This window comes from Lagopus muta, chromosome 2, assembly GCF_023343835.1.
Source record: "Lagopus muta isolate bLagMut1 chromosome 2, bLagMut1 primary, whole genome shotgun sequence".
NCBI lineage: Eukaryota > Metazoa > Chordata > Aves > Galliformes > Phasianidae > Lagopus > Lagopus muta.
In genome coordinates, this window is record NC_064434.1 from 1,642,304 (window position 1) to 1,660,814 (window position 18,511).

Here is an 18,511-nt window from a genome sequence, read left to right on the forward strand (position 1 = left end):
GCTGTTGTGTTGGTCTCAGTGGAGGCAGGCAGGGAATGATTTATCAGTGCTTGCAATACCATGGCAATAGAAGAGCATGTGTTAAGTAGCAAGACATCAGTGTGTATGAATATAATATATTCCAGAATAACAATAATTGATTGTAATGCTTTTTCTTTGGTGCTTTTAGGGCACTTCTGAATGAGTTCCTGAGAAGATGAGTTGAAAAATAGCACGTTTTCAATGCTTACAGTAATTACAGTAAATATCTCTCTCCTGTGGGCTCAGATAGGATTCTTTTTGCATACAGAGCCTTATGCTCATGTCCATCCTGCATAGCTTTTCTTCCCTGTTGAATATCTAGTGTGCAACATACATAGCAGCCTCTAGGGTGAAATTATTTTACAGTTGCTACAAATTTCTCTCACATGTTCAATTAGTAAAATGGGCTTTTTCACTTGGCGTTCTGAATAGTTTTCTTTGAGTGTTGACTGAAAGGCGTTATGATGCTCTGTATGCAGAGGCAGGCTTGAAATTTCTACAGCATGTAGAGTTGTGTGAGGGATGCAGTTGTTACCATTCTTTTATATGTTCTCTAAAATAAAATGTATTTGTAATTAGTGCTATTTCTTTGTTCACTCAGATGAGCAGCACCGTGGCTAGCCCGATGTCAACGGCTGCTTCTTCAAGCAGTGGAAGAGGGATGGGAAAATCAACAAGCTTTACACCTGAGTTGCAAAGTATGATGTAAGTAACCAGCCTACTACTGGTAATATCTGCTGCTTGGGTATTTCTTCTAGCTAGCTGCCTAGAATGTGTGTTTAAGGTGATGGGGATGAGGGGAAAGAAGAGCAAGTATTAGTGCTGGACCTTGGTGATGGTTCTGGATTATTTTTGAATGGATGTTACTTTGATTTGGAGAACATTCAAAGATAAATGAAAATCCCATCTTCTGTTGAACGGAGAGAAAACTTCTGCTGACTAAATTAATGTATTATTAGTGTTACTCTAGGAAGTCATTAGAGACCTCTCTTGCTCAGACCTTCATCAAAGAAAGCTGGTTCCTATTGTCATATATGCTTATTTAAATAGATGTTTTGTATTGTTTTGTATTCAGTGCTAATACAGAAAACTAGACTGACATCAATGTATTTTGCATGGAATTAAGACCCGAAGTGATTGTAAATAACTGGGCTTTGCTGATACAAAGTAAAGTTGTGACGAGCATCACAAACATAAGTTATTTGTTGTTGTATATTGAGTGGACTCTTGGGAACCTACATAATCAGACTTCCAAGCTGTGATACTGCATGATTTTACAGTTCACTTCTGAAACTGTGCTGGTGGATGATCTCTGGACAGGTGGGCTGTGTCTCAGAGGTACTTCCATAATCAGAAGGATTCGGGCTGTGCAAGACTTTATCCTGGCTGGTAACCTGTTATGCTGGGCTGCCTGCAAAACTTCATTTGGTGGAGAGCAACATGTTTGTCAAGAATGCGACCTCCCTTTTTTTCCCTTCTCATGTATGTCCAAGACACTGAGCTGTTGGGATGGGGGGCTTGGAAAATCAATGAGTTTGTCCCATGTGGATTTGTATTCTTGATTTACCCAGCCACTTGAAAGAGTTATTCAGCTCAGAGCTAAAAGATACACTAACCTCTGAGGGTGCAGGTAGAAAATGAGGCTGTGATGGCTTGTGTCTAACTTGTGCATTTATTCTTTAATATATATGATTATGAATGTTACTTATTGAGGGGGAAAGGATGCACACTTGCCAATTGCTGAGATCAGCAACACATAAAAGGGAGTGTTGCTTTATGAAATCTTGCAAAAGTATTTTAAAATTATTTTAAATGCGCATCTATTAAGTTGAAAATGAAATGAAGAAAGCTAGTCTCAGAATAGCAAAATGTAAATCCATGTTTTCAAGAGATCCTGGTGAGGTTTTAGGTCTGGAAGACTGTTCAGGATGTTGTCTAAGAGATGATGAGATAAAGTAGGAAGGACTTAAAAAGGAATTAATTTGGGGCTACTGATCTTTGCTTTGGCAAGATCATTGAAAACACTCAATATTTGGAAGCTTCCTTTTACTACACTGCTTCGTATTTTTCAATTCCTTTCAATAAGCTGTATTAAATTAAAATGGTTAAAGCATCCATCTTCTGACCTACAGATGGGTAGCTGCATTTTAAAAATAGGGAAATCTTGATTCAAACTATGGATGTGCTGATGGGCTTTAGGATGCCATCATTTGGTCTTTGTACTTCAGGTCAGTAGTAGTTGAACATACGTTCATTTGTGTGCATGTGCTTTTTAATGTCTTACAATGCACAAGTTCAAATTTTTAGATGGTTTTATCTTAAATGCCCCATTCTCATCCTTCTCCTTTCCATGGTGTTAGAGCTGAATAGCAGCCAAGGGGAATGTTAAAGCATTATTTATTGTATATAAATTTATAAACATATAGATATTCTTTTTCTGTCAGTTGTCTTCCTCGGCTCTGCAGAAGTTTAAAGTATCTCAAGACTCCATAGATTTGCCTCCATAAAAACTACATTTGTCTTTTTGTTGTAAGGGAAACTTAACATCTTACTATTGCTGTGTTAAACTACGTGCTCTCCTTGTGTTTGCTTCTTTTGTAGTTGTGAAGGAGTTTGCTTAGGAATTAAAAGGTGTTTTGGGTCACTTCAGGCTACGTGTGGAACCTCCTTTTATGTTTGTTCTGATCACTTATGGACACGACCATGTGAGCAAAGTGGCAAATCTGCCCCAGGCCCATAGAATCATAGAATCACCAAGGTTGGAAAAGACCTAAAAGCTCATCCAGTCCAACCGTTCACCTATTCCCAATAGCTCCCACTAAACCATGTCCCTCAACAGGTCCCCTTTCCTTCCCTGCTCTCACGCAACCTGTCCCTAGCAGTCTCCTGTAGCTCCTTGTTGCTGCTTTTAGGATGTTGTGTCATATGTTGCAGAGTTACCTTCACTGTCATGCAGCATTTCCTAGTTTGAGTGGCTATATGGGCAGAGTATATGAAAGGAATTACTTGCTTCTATAGATTCTACAGAGTTCCATGTCCAAAAGCAGATTTGTTTTCAGTTAAACGTCCTTAAGAGAATGTCAGACTGCTGTAGGTGCATGGGATATGTTCCATTGCAGTATTTCTTAGTATAATGTAGATAACAAACAATTTCCCATGTGGTGAGTCTTGTGAAGTAGGTGAAAACTGTATTACAAACCTAGTGGCTTTCTGTCTGTCATGAGTTCCTGCTCAGATGGAAAATGTAAATTCTCTCCATTAACAGAACTCTGTTATTGTTCACATCTATAATAGTCATTGACACTGAATTTTTATTTTGTGTGTGTGTATGTGGAGAAAACAGCTGTAACCATGTTTAAAAGCAAAAAAACAGCTATGAAGTGTGGGGCCAAAGAAGCCTGAGCATCTCTTTGGGTCAGTATCTGGTTATTTCATTGTGTGCTTCCTGATAAAGTATTTTGAAACTACCAGCTGCCCTCCTGCCAGCATACACACGATTCTGTCAGAACGCAGAAGTTATTGTTGGCCATATAAATGGAAGAAGTAGACGTTTTCCTTTTACTTCAGAGCTGGTGAAGTTATACAGTGAGAGCTATACAAACAGTCCTTCTGTGCTTTAGAGTAACAGCTTTCACAGTTTCATTAAAACAGTAGCAACTGAAGAGATTCTTCGAATGTAATGAACACATTGAAAAAATACACTCTCATTGTTTTGCTGGGGGGGGGGGGATCAAAAAGGGAATCTTGAAGTGATAAAGTGTCAGGGATGAACCATGCGGAGGAAAACTGACATCTGTTTCTTTTGGCCTGCACCACAGAATGAAGTTACTACTCCAGAAGAACTTTCCAGGCTCTGACAGAAGCTGACATTTTTTATAAACTACATAATTTAGGAAGTTACAGATTGTCCCATGTAGGCAATTTATAACTGATCCATGCTGACATCCTAAGATCCTGGGAAATAGAAAGGCCGGAGGATTACAGTGCAGAAAAGGTGACATCTTTCTTAAAGAAAAGGGGGATTGTAGCTGCACTGTTTGTCTTTGGAAGTTGAGTGAGATCTCCTAATTCAGGCAGTCTGTATGAAGTAATACAAAGAGAACCTTCAACTTGCCCTGCCTTTCTCAACTAAAAGTATATGTGCTGAGAAGATGAATTTCTTACTGCAAAGTAAAGTGTTGATAGGGCTGTAAGCATAGAGTCACAGGAGGGTTCAGGTTGGAAGGGACCTTTAAGATCATCCACTTCTAATTATGAATGGTGTTGGTAGTTGCTGGCTACCCTGAAATGTTGGTTCCCCAGAATTTTTATGTGATACAGAAGTTTGTGAGTAATTCCATTGAAGGTGGGGGGGTTATTCGTATGCAGTGTATGTCACAAATGCTGCACCTGTTTCTTGAACCAAAACATTACGGAATTAAATGAATCTTTGGGAGTAATTATTTTGTTATGATAAGCTCATAAAGCAGGACATGTGCAGGAGCCTTGAAATGTAATTGTAAAATACTGACAGAAGTTGTCTTAGGATGCATAAAGCAGTTTTTCACCATAAGCATACATACATGTATATGTATCTACACTAATAATACAATCCTGGTTTTCCATTAAAGAGTATTTTAAATATTTGCTCACATATGAGACGGGATTGAAAGGGGAGGTTTGGGTTGGAGATGAGGAGGAAGTTTTTCCCCCCGAGGGTGGTGAGGCAGTGGCACAGGTTGCCCAAGGAGGCTGTGGATGCCCCATCCCTGCAGGCATTCAAGGCCAGGCTGGATGTGGCTCTGGGCAGCCTGGGCTGCTGGTTGGCGACCTGCACACAGCAGGGGTTGGGACTGGAGGAGCGCTGTGGGCCTTTGCAACCCAGGCCATGCTGGGATTCTGTGATTCTATTATATGAAGAAATTTTTGTGATAGTCAAGAAAAAAATCTGTTCTCTGTAGTATCTCATGTGAAGTACAGCTGGGGACAGCATGCAGATGCTGACTGCTTCTCGTGTTAGTGTCAGACTGTCACAGGCTGCACAAATCACGTCTGTTTACAAAGCCTTACCCTTTCACATGGACATATCTGGCTTTTCATCGTTAAGGCCTTGCAGTTACGTGCTATTTGATCTAATAATGATTTCAAAGTATGTAATGCTGTCTTGAGTTCTGCCTTATGCTTTGTTTGTGTTTAGATACATTACTGTGCTGCCACAGAACTTATAGCAGGAAGGTGTTAATAATTCTTAAAAGAAGTTTCCAGCATGTCTAGTATGCTAATTATTGTGAAATTATTATTTTCCAAAGTTGTTTTTCTTGATTCGGTCTGTTCATTTATCTTGAAATCTCTTACATAGAGGAAATAGAGGCTCTGCTCAAGATTGGCTTCTTATCAATAGAATATTTTTAGGAATTGTGAGAGTAAGAATTGTAGTTTGGTAAAAACGTATTTAAAACTACCCTTTTGTAGTAGAAATACTAAGTTACAGCTTGCATCAGTGATTGAGCACCTGGTGGGAAGGCAGGGCCAACTCAGGGGAGCACAGGTGTGTGCAATGCAATGCACTGAGTGACCACAAGGGCTGGAGCCAGGATCCACCCCTTCCCAGCCCTCATTTAAGGGTCAGCAGTGGAAGCAGGGGGTTCTTTCTGGGGATCCCTGTGTACCTGAGGCCTTCTGAAGGTAAGCAGCTTTTTTCCTTTATTTCTGTGTCCATGGCTGTTGCATTTGAGCAAATCCTCCCTTGCTGCAACCTGGGACGTTGCTGCTCTGCTTCCGTTGCTGTGCTTTCCATTGCATTACCTTCAGAACACATTTCAGTTTCCTACACCTTATATCTTCATTCTGAAAGTGGATCAGTGCTTGACTTTGCATGAAATTTTACATCAGTTAAGCATTTGTAGATTAAGTTAAAGGTTAATCGAAATCTAATCTAAATATAAGATACTAGTTTGTCGTACTTCAGTATTAAAGAGTGTTTTTTGTCAGCTGTATTTTCTGTACCGCAGCGGGCAGTGTCATTGATGATGGTAGGCTCTATTACTCTACTTACACAAGCTGGTTGAAAAGCTGTTGGTTTTTTTTTTTCTGAATTCTGTTGTTTATTTGTTTTTTTCCTCAGATTTTTTCTTCTCCTTCCAAAGTCTATTTTGTGCGTTTATTTTTTAGATGCTTATAATGGTTTTAAGTTGAAGGAGGGCAGATTGAGGTTGGATGTCAGGGGGAAGTTGTGTGCTGTGAGAGTGGTGAGGTGCTGAACAGCTGCCCAGAGAGGCTGTGATGCCCCGTCCATCCCTGGAGGTGTTCAAGGCCAGGTTGGATGGGGCCCTGGGCAGCCTGGGCTGCTGTGAAATAGGGAGGTTGGTGGCCCTGCATGGCACAGGGGGGTTGGAGCTTTGTGATTCTTGAGGTCCTTTCCAACCCAAGCTATTCTATGAACTGTCTAAGATAATTCTGGTGACAAAAGTGTATCAGTATTTTATGCTAAAATGTAAATTTGAGGAAGTTTTTATGTGTTTGTTTTAGCTCTGAATTATTAGAGAATGGAAGAACACTTTTAGTTGCCTGTGTCTGTTTGTTTTTTAATAAATGTGTGCTCCTTAGTTGAAAATGGAAAGTAAAACCTCTTGCCTGATGTCGTAGATCTGTGAGGTGGCTGTGGAGAAGCAACTAAGAAAAACTGAAAATCCTTGTAGTGACGCTGCTGTACCATAGCATAGGCAGCAGCCAGATACCTCACGTTGACATGGGAAGTGAAAAGCATGATCCCTGCACTGATCACTTCTTCCCCTCATGTGTTGGATACGACCTGCTGGTGTGAGATGGGTTAGCATTTGCTCAGTGCTGAATGCCCTGGAAAATCTCACTGATTCCAGCTAAATTAGGGTCTTACATTTTCAGTTACAAAATTGCAAGTCTTGTTATGAATAGCAGTTCATGTGTAGGCTGAAGGACTGCTTTTCTGTCAGGAAGTTCAAGGAACTTATTTCTCAGTGCTGAAGAAATGCACACCATATATAACATGAAAGAGATGTGATGCAGACGGGTGTGCTTTGCCAGCTGGGTTTGTGTGTTTGCCCAGCTTTAAGAATCAGAATAATTACAGTCTAAAAACTTAAATTACTCGTTAATTAAAAAACAAAAACCTTCAACATGCATTTTTTGCTATTTGTAAGATGTTTTCCTTTTGAATATTCTGTTGTTACATAAATTAATGAGCAAACTTTAAAAATCCTTTCTCTGCTTTCTAGCTTTTGTCTGAAATCCATTGTCATTCTTTCCAGCTGCTTGGCTTTCATTACATTTCTTGTGCCTTGCTAGATGGTTAATCTACAAATCACAAATGGGTTTTTATAGGTCTCTTTGAGATAATGGACTTTGCTACTGACAACTCTAGTTTGCAGTTGTTAAACGTTGGCCTTGATTACTTTGTGGTATGATGTCGAAGCTGACTGACCTCAGTGAGCCAGATATAAAGGTAAGTAGCAGAGCTCCTGTTCCCTCATGCCAGGTTCCTCAGGAGGTTCCCTTATGCTGGGCTCAGTTCTCCTCAGGAAAAAGAGATTTTAGAGTGTTGGCTTTCATATGCCTTAGGTGCCTTGGAGTGCAGAGCACATGCAGCCCCTGATTCTACCTGAAACAAGTAAATGTTTATAGCAGCTAAGAAGTTATGCTGAGTAGATGGTATAGATGACTGGTTTTAATAAAACAGTCTGGAATTTATATAGCATGCAACGCCCAATGAGCATGTGCTTGGGTTGAGTACTAACAATCCATTTCATCTTACTGTAACGAGCTATGATAGTACTTGCACAACCCTGTTATGACCATGAACTACAAACAGGAGGGGAATCAACTCTTTGAAAGGGTGGATAACAGAAGGACAAGGGGAAATGGTTTGGAGTTGAGGGAGGGCAGATGGAGGTTGGATGTCAGGGGGATGTTGTGTGCTGTGAGAGTGGTGAGGTGCTGGAACAGCTGCCCAGAGAGGCTGTGATGCCCCGTCCATCCCTGGAGGTGTTCAAGGCCAGGTTGGATGGGGCCCTGGGCAGCCTGGGCTGCTGTGAAATGGGGAGGTTGGTGGCCCTGCATGGCACAGGGGGGTTGGAGCTTTGTGATCCTTGAGGTCCCTTCCAAACCCTGGCCGTTCTTTGATAAACTTACGACTTTAGTTGTGTCCCTCTTTGCTTTGAAGCTGATCAGTGCAATCATCTGACTTTGGGTGGTTCATTTGGAATGGTGGTGGAAGAAAGCAGCAATGACCTGGCTTAGGGAGCATTCTGGTTAACCAAACTATAATTTGGGATTGTAAAGAATTTCTCTATTCTGTCCCATACTTGTTTACCATATTTGAACTCTGAATTTTGCTGAGATTGCATTGTTCAAAAATAACCAGTTTAGCCTGCTGAGCTGAAATGCTTTTCTGCAAACATGAGCAGTAGACTCTTTGACCCTTCACTAAATAAGCAGTGGCAACAGATGTGATTGGAACTTGTTTATCCAATAGAGTTCTTCTGATTCCATCTGCCTCATCAGATACATCAATCAAGTGTGGCATGAGATAGAAAACTAGAGCAGAGCTAGGTTTTCCTTTCATTGGTAGGACTGTGGAGAAAGGACACTGCTTAGAGTGAAGCTACTGCAGATCTTTCTGCTGCTGAGGTGATGGGATATTTTAAAGCTTTTAAGTCACAGTCTCTTGTATGCAGTGCTTAGTTGAAACTGGGTTGTGCTGAGAGGCCTGGCAGTTTAAACAACTGGTACTAAGATGTGAGAGCTGAAAATGGAGCAAATGTTAGAGAAGGTATTTGAAAATTCATTCTTATAGGCTTATGAGCTGCATTTCTGTAGCTCAGTTTTAAGTGTAGTTATTCTAGATCTCCCTTTGGTAGTACTAGAGCTTCATTTCATCATTGACTGCTAGAGTTCACCTGAAAGATAAGTCTCCGACATCATGTCTGAAATGCACTCGCTTCCTCTCTTACTTTTCTTAAGTAGGGTATCTTACTTGATAATCAGAGGGCTGCAGCAGCTCTGCAATGAGGAAAGGCTGAGGGAACTGGGCTTGTTTAGCCTGGAGAAGAGAAGGCTGTGGGGTGACCTCATGGTGGCCTTCCAGTACTTGAAGGGAGCGGATAAACAGGAGGGGGAACGGCTGTGTGTGAGGGTGGGTGGTGATGGGACAAGGGGAATGGTTTTAAAGTGAGACAGGGGAGGTTTGGGTTGGATATGAGGAGGAAGTTTTTCCCCCCGAGGGTGGTGAGGCACTGGCACAGGTTGCCCAAGGAGGCTGTGGATGCCCCATCCCTGCAGGCATTCAAGGCCAGGCTGGATGTGGCTCTGGGCAGCCTGGGCTGCTGGTTGGCGACCTGCACACAGCAGGGGTTGGGACTGGAGGAGCGCTGTGGGCCTTTGCAACCCAGGCCATGCTGGGATTCTCTTTTTCTGTGGAGTGCCCTATTGCTGCTTAAGAAGGGGCAGAAGGAGATGGAAGACTTCAGTTAACACATGGAACCCCTGAGCACATCTCTACATAGAGGAAATACATTGCTGAGTCTCTTTACAGACCGATGAAGGAACTTTCCCATAACTAATTACAAAATAATATTTATACTCAGATGGCAAAATAAATACACGAAGGATGTTTTTATGGGGAAACACTAGAGCGATTAATCTGGACAGCAGTTTTTACCATAAACAGAATTAACTGAGGTATAGCATTTATCCATGGTATGTGTGTCTCATGTTTCTGCTCTACTGGTGCTATACTTCTCTATTGAAAGTTCAAAGTTAATGTGGATTTTGTACGTAATTTGTAAAATTTGTTCTCAGAAATGCATGAAGAATTCCTCTGAGGAAGGTTACAGTGTGTGCATTCCTGTTCTGAGTTGGGTACGACTTCTGGGCTGCATCCTGTTTGGATTTTTTTTGTATTGATGTGTTTTGAGGTACATCATTCCAAATTAGGTTCCTGACACGCCGTGCTCTCACATTTTGACAGGTTGCTTTAATGTGTCATCTGATAGCTAAGTAAAAGATTAATGATGGAAGTCAGCTGTCCTACTTCAGTGAAAACCTGTGTCTGTTTTAAGTGAACATTAGAGCAAGCATCAGCCAGTACGCTAATCATGTTCAGCATCTTCTAGTTTTTGTCCTCAAGTGTTTTAATTGTGGTACCTTACTTCTAGCAGACTGAATCTTAAAACACAGTTTAAGTGCAGTTGTGACCATAACTGTTGTGTGTCTGTAGCTGCTGAAGCTCTGCATTACAGCTGCATAACTTGTATTCTCAATGAATTTGTTCCAGGCATGTCTCCCATGTTAGCACAGATTGTACGTGTCAGTGTGCAGCGTTGGTGTAGGGCATCATTCACCCACACAGAGCTTCACCTTTTTTTGTGGCTGGGACCTGTGATAACCCAATAAATAGTGCTAGCTGGAGTGACTTCCACTCTTGAAGAGTTAATAGCATTTGATAAATAGCATCACAATTTTAGAAAAATAACTATATCTATAAAAGCCTTTATCATACTTTTCATTTCCATCTCACCACTCCCTCTGCTTACTCTTCCATTTGACCCAGTTACATATATAATTAATGCATATAACATAGAATCATGGAATCATAGAATCCTTAGAGTTGGAAGGGATCTTTAAAGGCCATCCAGTCCAACTGCCCTGCACTGCACAGAGGCACCACAGCTACATCAGGTTGCCCAGGGCCTGATCCAGCCTTGCCTCGACAATCTGCAGGGATGGGGCATCAGCCACAGCATTAGGTCACCTGTTGCATTGAAAATATACTGCATATTAAATCTTTTGAACGTTTTTTTTTTAATTTAGCCTGTTTTGAGAAATAACTGAATGCTGTTTCTTTTAGCTTGGCTTTAGAGATGGTAAATAATAATTTAGCAGTTGTGATATAATTGGACAGCAGAAATGTCAGTAAGACTAATGGCTAAGTGGGAGGAGGGTGGGGGAAAGACATGAACAAAAATAGTCCAACAGTATGTGCTAGGTTAATTCTATGGAACTGTATTGGCAATTTCTTAATACGTTAGTAACCATGTGCTTCCTTAGCTTTAATGTTATCTACTGCCTAAAATGGGTACTTGGTGCTTAAGCCATTTTTTTTCTAGCAGAAAGTGCTGAGCAAACAACTCATTTACTCTCCTGCTTTGGTGGTGGTGACTTTTTGTTTTGCTGGAGTTTTTTGAGCAGAAAGCTGTAAGCACTTTATGCTGCTAAAAAGCAGCAGCTTCTGACCTAATGTACCCTGCTCTGAATGATAATGTTTCTTTGTTACTTATTTTTAGCTCAGATTGTTTTTCTCCCCTTTCCCCTAACATGATTTGTACAACCTTTAGAAAATTGAGTAGTTGTGGTTTTGAATCATCCTCCATTTCTAGACTCAGTGAGTATTTCTGAAGAAGCACTGGCTTGCTTCTGTGTGGGTCTTTCTTGCTTAAAAAGGCAACAGCCATGACACAGTCTTACCCTTGAAAAAAGATGGAACGCTATAGAATCTTAGTGGAATGTATTGTGACCCTGAAAGGACAGTGTGTTTAATGCTCGTTTCATTTTGAACCAGTGTTGCATTGCTGGCAGATGTCTTGTTGTTCTCCTTTCTATGATTCAGATCATTTGGATAACATGTCTTGAAGGAGTGTGTTTCGGTCCTGAAATAAAGCATGACTATCCATGTTGAAGCTATAGTGGTACTTCACAATGAATCTGTCTGTATTTGTCTCCTTGTTTGTGTCTTAAGCCTTCAGTGCAAGCCTGGATGCTTCTGTTTGTGCTTTTGGTGCAATCCAGCAGGATAGCACAGACATCTGGTATGTACACACTGATAGCAAGCTCTCCCAGGAATAAACTTGAATTTGACAAAGTGTAACTTAATCTGCCTTTTTACAACAGTGAGAGAATACAAATAGAGAATTTCATGGTAAACTGTTTTTCTTTGTTATTAAACAAGTTGGGAACTTGCATTAGAAAAAGTTTCTGTCATTCCACAAGTGACATGAAAAAGCTCTCCCCTCGACCAACCTTATACTTCTTTATTTTGATGCTTTTCATTCAAAAGAAATTGCGAACCTGAGGAGTAGGTCTGTGCTCAGGGAGGGAAGGTTTAGTTTGGATGGCAGGGGGAAGTTGTGTGCTGTGAGAGTGGTGAGGTGCTGGAACAGCTGCCCAGAGAGGCTGTGATGCCCCGTCCATCCCTGGAGGTGTTCAAGGCCAGGTTGGATGCGGCCCTGGAATAGGTTACCCTTAAACCCAAAAGGCACTTTGTAGTGCTACTGTAGCACTGAAATTTTAGAAATTATTTTTTAAATATGTCTGAGCAAACGTGGAGATCGGTAAAATATCTGTAAAAGATGGAAAATAACTTTGTTTCTCTTCTTAGGAAGTGCAGCATTGTTTTAATAAAATAAATAACTGCTGCTTTGTATGTGCGTATCAAGCCTAACAGTTTTTTTTTTTTGCATAAGCATAGGCATTGAAATGACAGTGTGCAGAAAGACACTGATCTGTGAGAATTCTTATCCTTAACATTCTCCTGAAAGATCTACCTGCAGGTTAGTGTTCTCTCCTGCTAACCTAAGCATAACTGTTGTTGGCAGATCCACGGCAGGCAGGTCTCTTTGCTACAATTTCCTTACATCCAATAATTTCACAAGATGCTGTGGGCTGTCCTAAGAGTTATTTGGCAGCTTTCATTGCTATTTCTTCATTTGCAGCCTCAGTATTGAGAATTTCACTGTGCTATACTTGGTAGTATATTAAAAAATAAATAAAAGGGAATATACATGTATGGGAATGGTTTTAAAGTGAGACAGGGGAGGTTTGGGTTGGATGTGAGGAGGAAGTTTTTCCCCCCGAGGGTGGTGAGGCAGTGGCACAGGTTGCCCAAGGAGGCTGTGGATGCCCCATCCCTGCAGGCATTCAAGGCCAGGCTGGATGTGGCTCTGGGCAGCCTGGGCTGCTGGTTGGCGACCTGCACACAGCAGGGGTTGGGACTGGAGGAGCGCTGTGGGCCTTTGCAACCCAGGCCATGCTGGGATTCTATGTATTTAAATGTATACATTTTTGTATGTTTGTATGAAGACAAACAGAAGAAGAAGAAGAACGCATCTGTGAGTAGTGTGTTGCTGTTACTAGAGGCTGAATAAGCTTTAAATTGTCACCTTTGTGAAGGTTGAATGGCTGAGAGAACCACAGAGCTGGATGTGACTTTGTCATGCAAGCTCTGAGATAAGTGGAAACCTTTTTCACTTTCTTACCTACTAAGAGGAAATGCAGACTCTTTAAAGAGAGTTTTGCTTTGTGTTTAATGCAGAAAAATGTTACATGTGTTAGACTTCCCAAGTTCAGCTCGTGTCTTAGCAGTTCCAGTTTTGCTTTTTATAGCAAAGAGACCAGTTGTGGAAATCAAAATTTATGCAAATCTGAAACATGTAATGCAAATTGTGTAATTAAATCTAGCTGTATGCAAATTAACTGAAAAAGCTGCAGCTATACAAATGCTCATTGTTCTAGGTGCTTCTAGGTGTTTATGCTTACTGAACTGAAATGGAGAGTAAGTAACCCTGTGTAGGGGATACTGAAAAATCAGGTAAACTCAATCAGCTTTAATGCATATTACATAACTGGGCTAGATACTTATCTGGTGCCTTGCAAGCAAAAGTCTCTAGCTTGTTGGCAAGCTTCCTTATTCTCTTGTTTCTCTATTAAATGCCAGTCTTATACCTTCAAGAATGAGACTTTCTTTGGAAAGATGTGTCTTAAAACAAGACCTGCCTGTGAGTTTGCACTGGCCAGACCTTGCACTGTGCATGGCCAGTGAGGGCCCTTCGTGCACCACGGGAGTGACTTGCCCAGCGTTGGGCCCTTTGATGGTTCAGGTGACTGAACAGATGTGTGACCAATTCATGGAAAGAGATGAAATGCTGTAGTATTTTTTTCTAACGAATTACAGAATTGTTTTTGAAAAAGAGCGTTGGAATAATTGAAGTCAAGTATATTTCTAGAATGATTCAACTGGGGTTATTTATCTTTGAGTTCTTGAGACAGATAAAAACTGAAAGCCCAAACCACCAGCTGTTTTTTTGTTTAGATTAATCCTGAAAAGATGACTGGAAGTTCTAAAATTGCTTATTCAAACGTGTATTTAAGAACTTTTTACTGAGCTTTTAATTTCTTAAATGATTTCCCTATATGTCAACATAGCGTTCAAGGGAAGGATATTATTTGATTTATTGCTACAATCTTTTTGAAACAGGGAATTCACAGCACTATTTTATCAATTGAAAATTGGGACCTTAGGCAGAAACTTGGAAACCATTTACAGTTTTAGCTGATATTCTTAACTTCTCCCTAGCAATTCAAATAAAGCTTTCCCTGCTCTGATTGATATAGCAAATGCAGTGAGATGTATTTGATACCTCCAGGGATTCTGATTATAATTTATGCATTGTCAGTGCTACTTCCTCCATTCACGTGAAGATATTTGTCTGACTGAATATAAATAAAACAGGGCTTCAGTTGGGATTTGTTGTATCATTCTCTGCTACATGTTAGTTTGCCATGCATTGTTTCCATGCCTGCCTCCGGTTTGCATCCACTGTTGCTGACGAGAGCTGGTAGGTAATGGCACCAGCAATTCACATGTGCTCATCTGGAAAGCCAGCATCTCCTCCAGCTGATGATAGCTATCAGTGCTGGGGCTGTGGTGGTAGGTTTTCAGTTGAAATGTGGGATGGTGAAAGCATGAAGGACGATTGCTGTGTGAAGTGAGCAGTAGTGTCCCTGTGTTTGTTTTGTGGTGGGTGAAGGACTCGTCTTTCTTGTAGACAAAAGGAAAGATATTGGGAATATTTTGGTGCTGATCATAAATGCATAACTGTCCCTTATGCCAAAGCAGTCTGCCTTCTGCAGTCAAAGCTGGAGTCAAAGTTCTTTACTGCAGGGCAGGGAGGTTTAAACTTGCTGAGGGAAAAAATAACGTTTTTTGTCTGAAGGAAAGAGTGTTAAAATGCTGCAGCTGAGTTTTTCCACATAATACAGTGATTACGATTTAAAATTGATTACCGAGGCCTTTTTGATATTAATTGCTTATGGTTCATGCAGTGGCATTTGTTAAGCAGTCTTTAGTTTTTTGCCAAATGGAGAAGCCAAGTAGTTTTATTTTTTCCAAAGAAGTGATGATGAATGACTTAATGCAGCCTTCCCTTTCACCTTGCTGGCAGCCCTGCCCATGACGGGGGGGTGAAACTGGATGATCTTGGAGGGCCTTTTCCACCCAGGCCATTTTGTGATTCCTGTCAGTGTTTCCTTTCTCATCTACTGAAACCACTGGTAGAGAGTTCTGTATAACCTTCGTCTTAGCATCTTAACCCTGGGGCTCTGTGTGATCAATGTTGAGTTAAGAATTAGTTGCTTCTTCCAATTTTTGGTCAGGACATCTACCTTTAACTATTGAGCTTAATTGGAAGTCAAAGCCTGGTGGACTTTAAGGCAGTTTGAGTTGTCCATGTCAGAGCTGTAGGGTTAGAAAGCTTTCAGCAATCTGTCCTACTTTGTGAAAAAGTAACGAGAGAACCTGTTACCAAAAAGGCAAGTTTTATTTTGGCTTGTTTTTCCAGGAAGGTTTTCAAATGTACCTGAACCAAAACACAACCCCCCCAATGGCAAAGCCTGTTAGCTGAGCAAGTCCTCCAGCCACTCATGCCATCAGACTGTAAACAAGGCAATTGCAAACATGATTTAATGAGGTAGTTAAGCTGACACCTTCACTGGTGTTTGTTACTGAAGCACTACAAAGCAACCTGTAACTACACATTAAAAATGAGTCATGCATCACTTCTCCAAATCCATAATAGGATAGGAGTACGTTTTTTACTTGTCTTGAGCAGAGTTATTGAGCAGATTATCTGGACGATTTGGAAGTTTGAGCAGGATGTTTGTATTGACTTTGCTGGCTGGCACAAATAGGTGTGTGTGTGTGTGTGTGTGCTGAAGCCTTCCACTGGGTAAGGCCTATTTATAAATGCAATCTTTCACTGCAGTGTAAAGGTCTCAGGACTAGAGATATTTTTCTTTTGTATCGTATTTGATTTTGGGCATGCAAACACGTTTCCCATAGATCAGAGTGGATGTGAACATATACTTGTACACCCTATCGTGCTTTTGTGTGTGCTTGGAATGAACAGAAAGCTGTTCGTTCCCCCTTCAGTCAGGTGTAATAACTAACTGCAGAATGAATGTGTGCATCTGAGCACGTCCTTCAGAGTAGCTGAGTCACTGCAAAGTTTCCATCCTACCTTTTCCCTTGGAAAATCCTCTGTGTAGCAAAGCCTTTCCCTTTATCAGTGAATATGTTCTATTAATCATTGAATACAAGATGCACAGGACTGGGAGGGAGTTGAAGGTACCAACTTCCAACTGTGGGTCCTTGCTGTAGGGCACTGAACTGTCTCACCTATTACAAACTGTAGAGAAGGAGACTGTGGGACAATTTCCACAGAACTTTTTCCATTCTTTCAGTTCCTCCTCTGTTTATCTAATGAAGTAATGGCTGTGCTATCTGACTTTTGTTGTGCGGGATGGTAGAAAGAGTAGCACTCTTAGCACTAAGTGCTGGTGGCCCAGGATATCAGGTAAGGATAGAGTGGATATGAAGGACACTTTTGGTCTACTTCCCTATGGTTTAAAAAATAAGTAACCTGGGACAAAGGCAGGCTTTAGGAGCAGTATAGACAGATTTCCATACCTAAAAGACCCAGAAATCCATTCTGACAAGTCCTGTTGTGGTCTAAATATTGCCAGCTAGTTAAGGCAGCCATGGAATACTAAATTAACAGTGGTTTGAAGGCTAAACTTCCTTTGCTTCTGACTTATTTGTCTTTCCCCACAAGAACAAGGAAGAGTTGACCATCACTTGCTTTGTCATGACTAACACTGATTCTGTAACCTTTTCACTCCTTATTTTCCATCGGGCAAAAAGTTTTCTACTGTGTGCTGAGCTTCTGTGTATCTCATGGATGGCATCTCCTACATGTGTGGATGTCAGGCCTGGTGGCAGTAAGAATGAGCAGAATGCCCTTGTGTTTAGTTTGTGAGCTTTTTTTAATTTACAGGTTGTTTTTCAGTTTCCATTCTAGAGAAGTTTGTTTATTTAAACAATTGATTTGTTAAGTCTACATTTTTTACACTTGCCTGTTTAATTGTATACTGTTTATTTCAGGCTTTCTCTAACTGACCTTGTTCTCCTCACATACTTGAGAACCTTCCAGCTTGATCTCAAATAAATTGCAGTAAATATTGTCCTTGTTCTCACATCTAGGCTGGCTATATTAAGCGAGACAAAACCAGGCACAGCATCTCCCTGTGGGACTCTTAAAATATCTTCTATTTTGTCATCAATATCAGCTACAGCGTGCAACACTTATCCTGTACTGAGTTAGAAAATTCCCTTGCATAATAGGTAGGCAGCAGCAATACTTGTTTTTCTTTTCAATGAAAAGTATAGGTTAGGAGGGCCAGATGCAGAACTGTACTTTGTATTTGGTGTGAACTGTGCTTTCAGGAACCTGCCTGAGAGGGAAGAATAACCATGTTTTGTTATGAGGGTCCTGTGTGGTGCTACTGACACAACCAAACCAGTCAGTGAGGTTTTGGAAATCCTAAATGCTTTGAATTTTTGAAAAAATATTTAATTGCAGGCAAAACCAGTTTTCTGGTTGAAAGTACCTTCAGGATGCAATCCAAAATAGGGAACAGCTATGTTTGGTGAGGGCACAATTGTTAACATGGCTATTTTCAAGTTTCAAATATGCTTACACAAAGAAAATGGAAGTATTTTGCTGACAATATTTGCTAAGCATTTTTCCAGCAAGAACCAAAATTACCAAGTGCTGAAGATGAGTCATCAGTATGCCTTCAAAATTTGTTATTTTGGAAGGAGAAACTTCTCAAATATACATCAAAAGAACTTAGCCTCGAAGCAGACAGCTTTACTTTGGGATGAAACACAGAGATGATTAGTGAGGCTGAGCTGCTGAGGCTTGATAACCATGGAGGTGTTCAAGGCCAGGTTGGATGGGGCCCTGGGCAGCCTGGGCTGCTGTGAAATGGGGAGGTTGGTGGCCCTGCATGGCACAGGGGGGTTGGAGCTTTGTGATCCTTGAGGTCCCTTCCAACCCTGGGCATTCTGTGATTCTGTATAAAAGAGTTCTGCTGTTTTTATATTGTCAACAGAAGTCATCCCTATGGGCAAGCACTTTTGTTATGGGAGGCACTGCGCAAATGCATACGTATCTGTAATTTATACATTCTTACTAAATACCAATTGCTTGTTGTGGTGCCTAGGGCTGCCAGTTGGCTTTGATTCTGAAGTGGGACCAGAACCTCTAGAAAGGAAATTGGGTAATCACTGGTGAAAAAGCCTTGAAAAGCCTTGAGGCAGCTGATCGCCGTCTTTTCTGATGATTTAGAAAGAAGAATATGC

The 18,511-nt window shown here is 41.0% G+C and overlaps 2 protein-coding genes across 6 annotated transcripts in view; one reads left to right on the forward strand and one right to left on the reverse strand.

Annotated features, from left to right (window-relative positions):
• Positions 1 to 18,511, reverse strand: part of RUNX2 (RUNX family transcription factor 2) — a 151,327-nt gene that overhangs the window by 119,367 nt on the left and 13,449 nt on the right. The window lies entirely within an intron of this gene.
• The window catches only part of SUPT3H (SPT3 homolog, SAGA and STAGA complex component), a 271,671-nt gene that overhangs the window by 12,801 nt on the left and 240,359 nt on the right, over positions 1 to 18,511 (forward strand). For 2 of the 4 annotated variants that reach the window (XM_048935370.1, XM_048935369.1), the window contains exon 2: positions 623 to 726. In XM_048935370.1, coding sequence (XP_048791327.1) covers positions 623 to 726 — 104 coding nt within the window. Of the gene's footprint in view, positions 1 to 622; positions 727 to 5,411; positions 6,033 to 6,769; positions 7,481 to 18,511 lie in introns of those variants that run through there. The other 2 variants (XM_048935371.1, XM_048935372.1) reach the window with 2 other exon arrangements.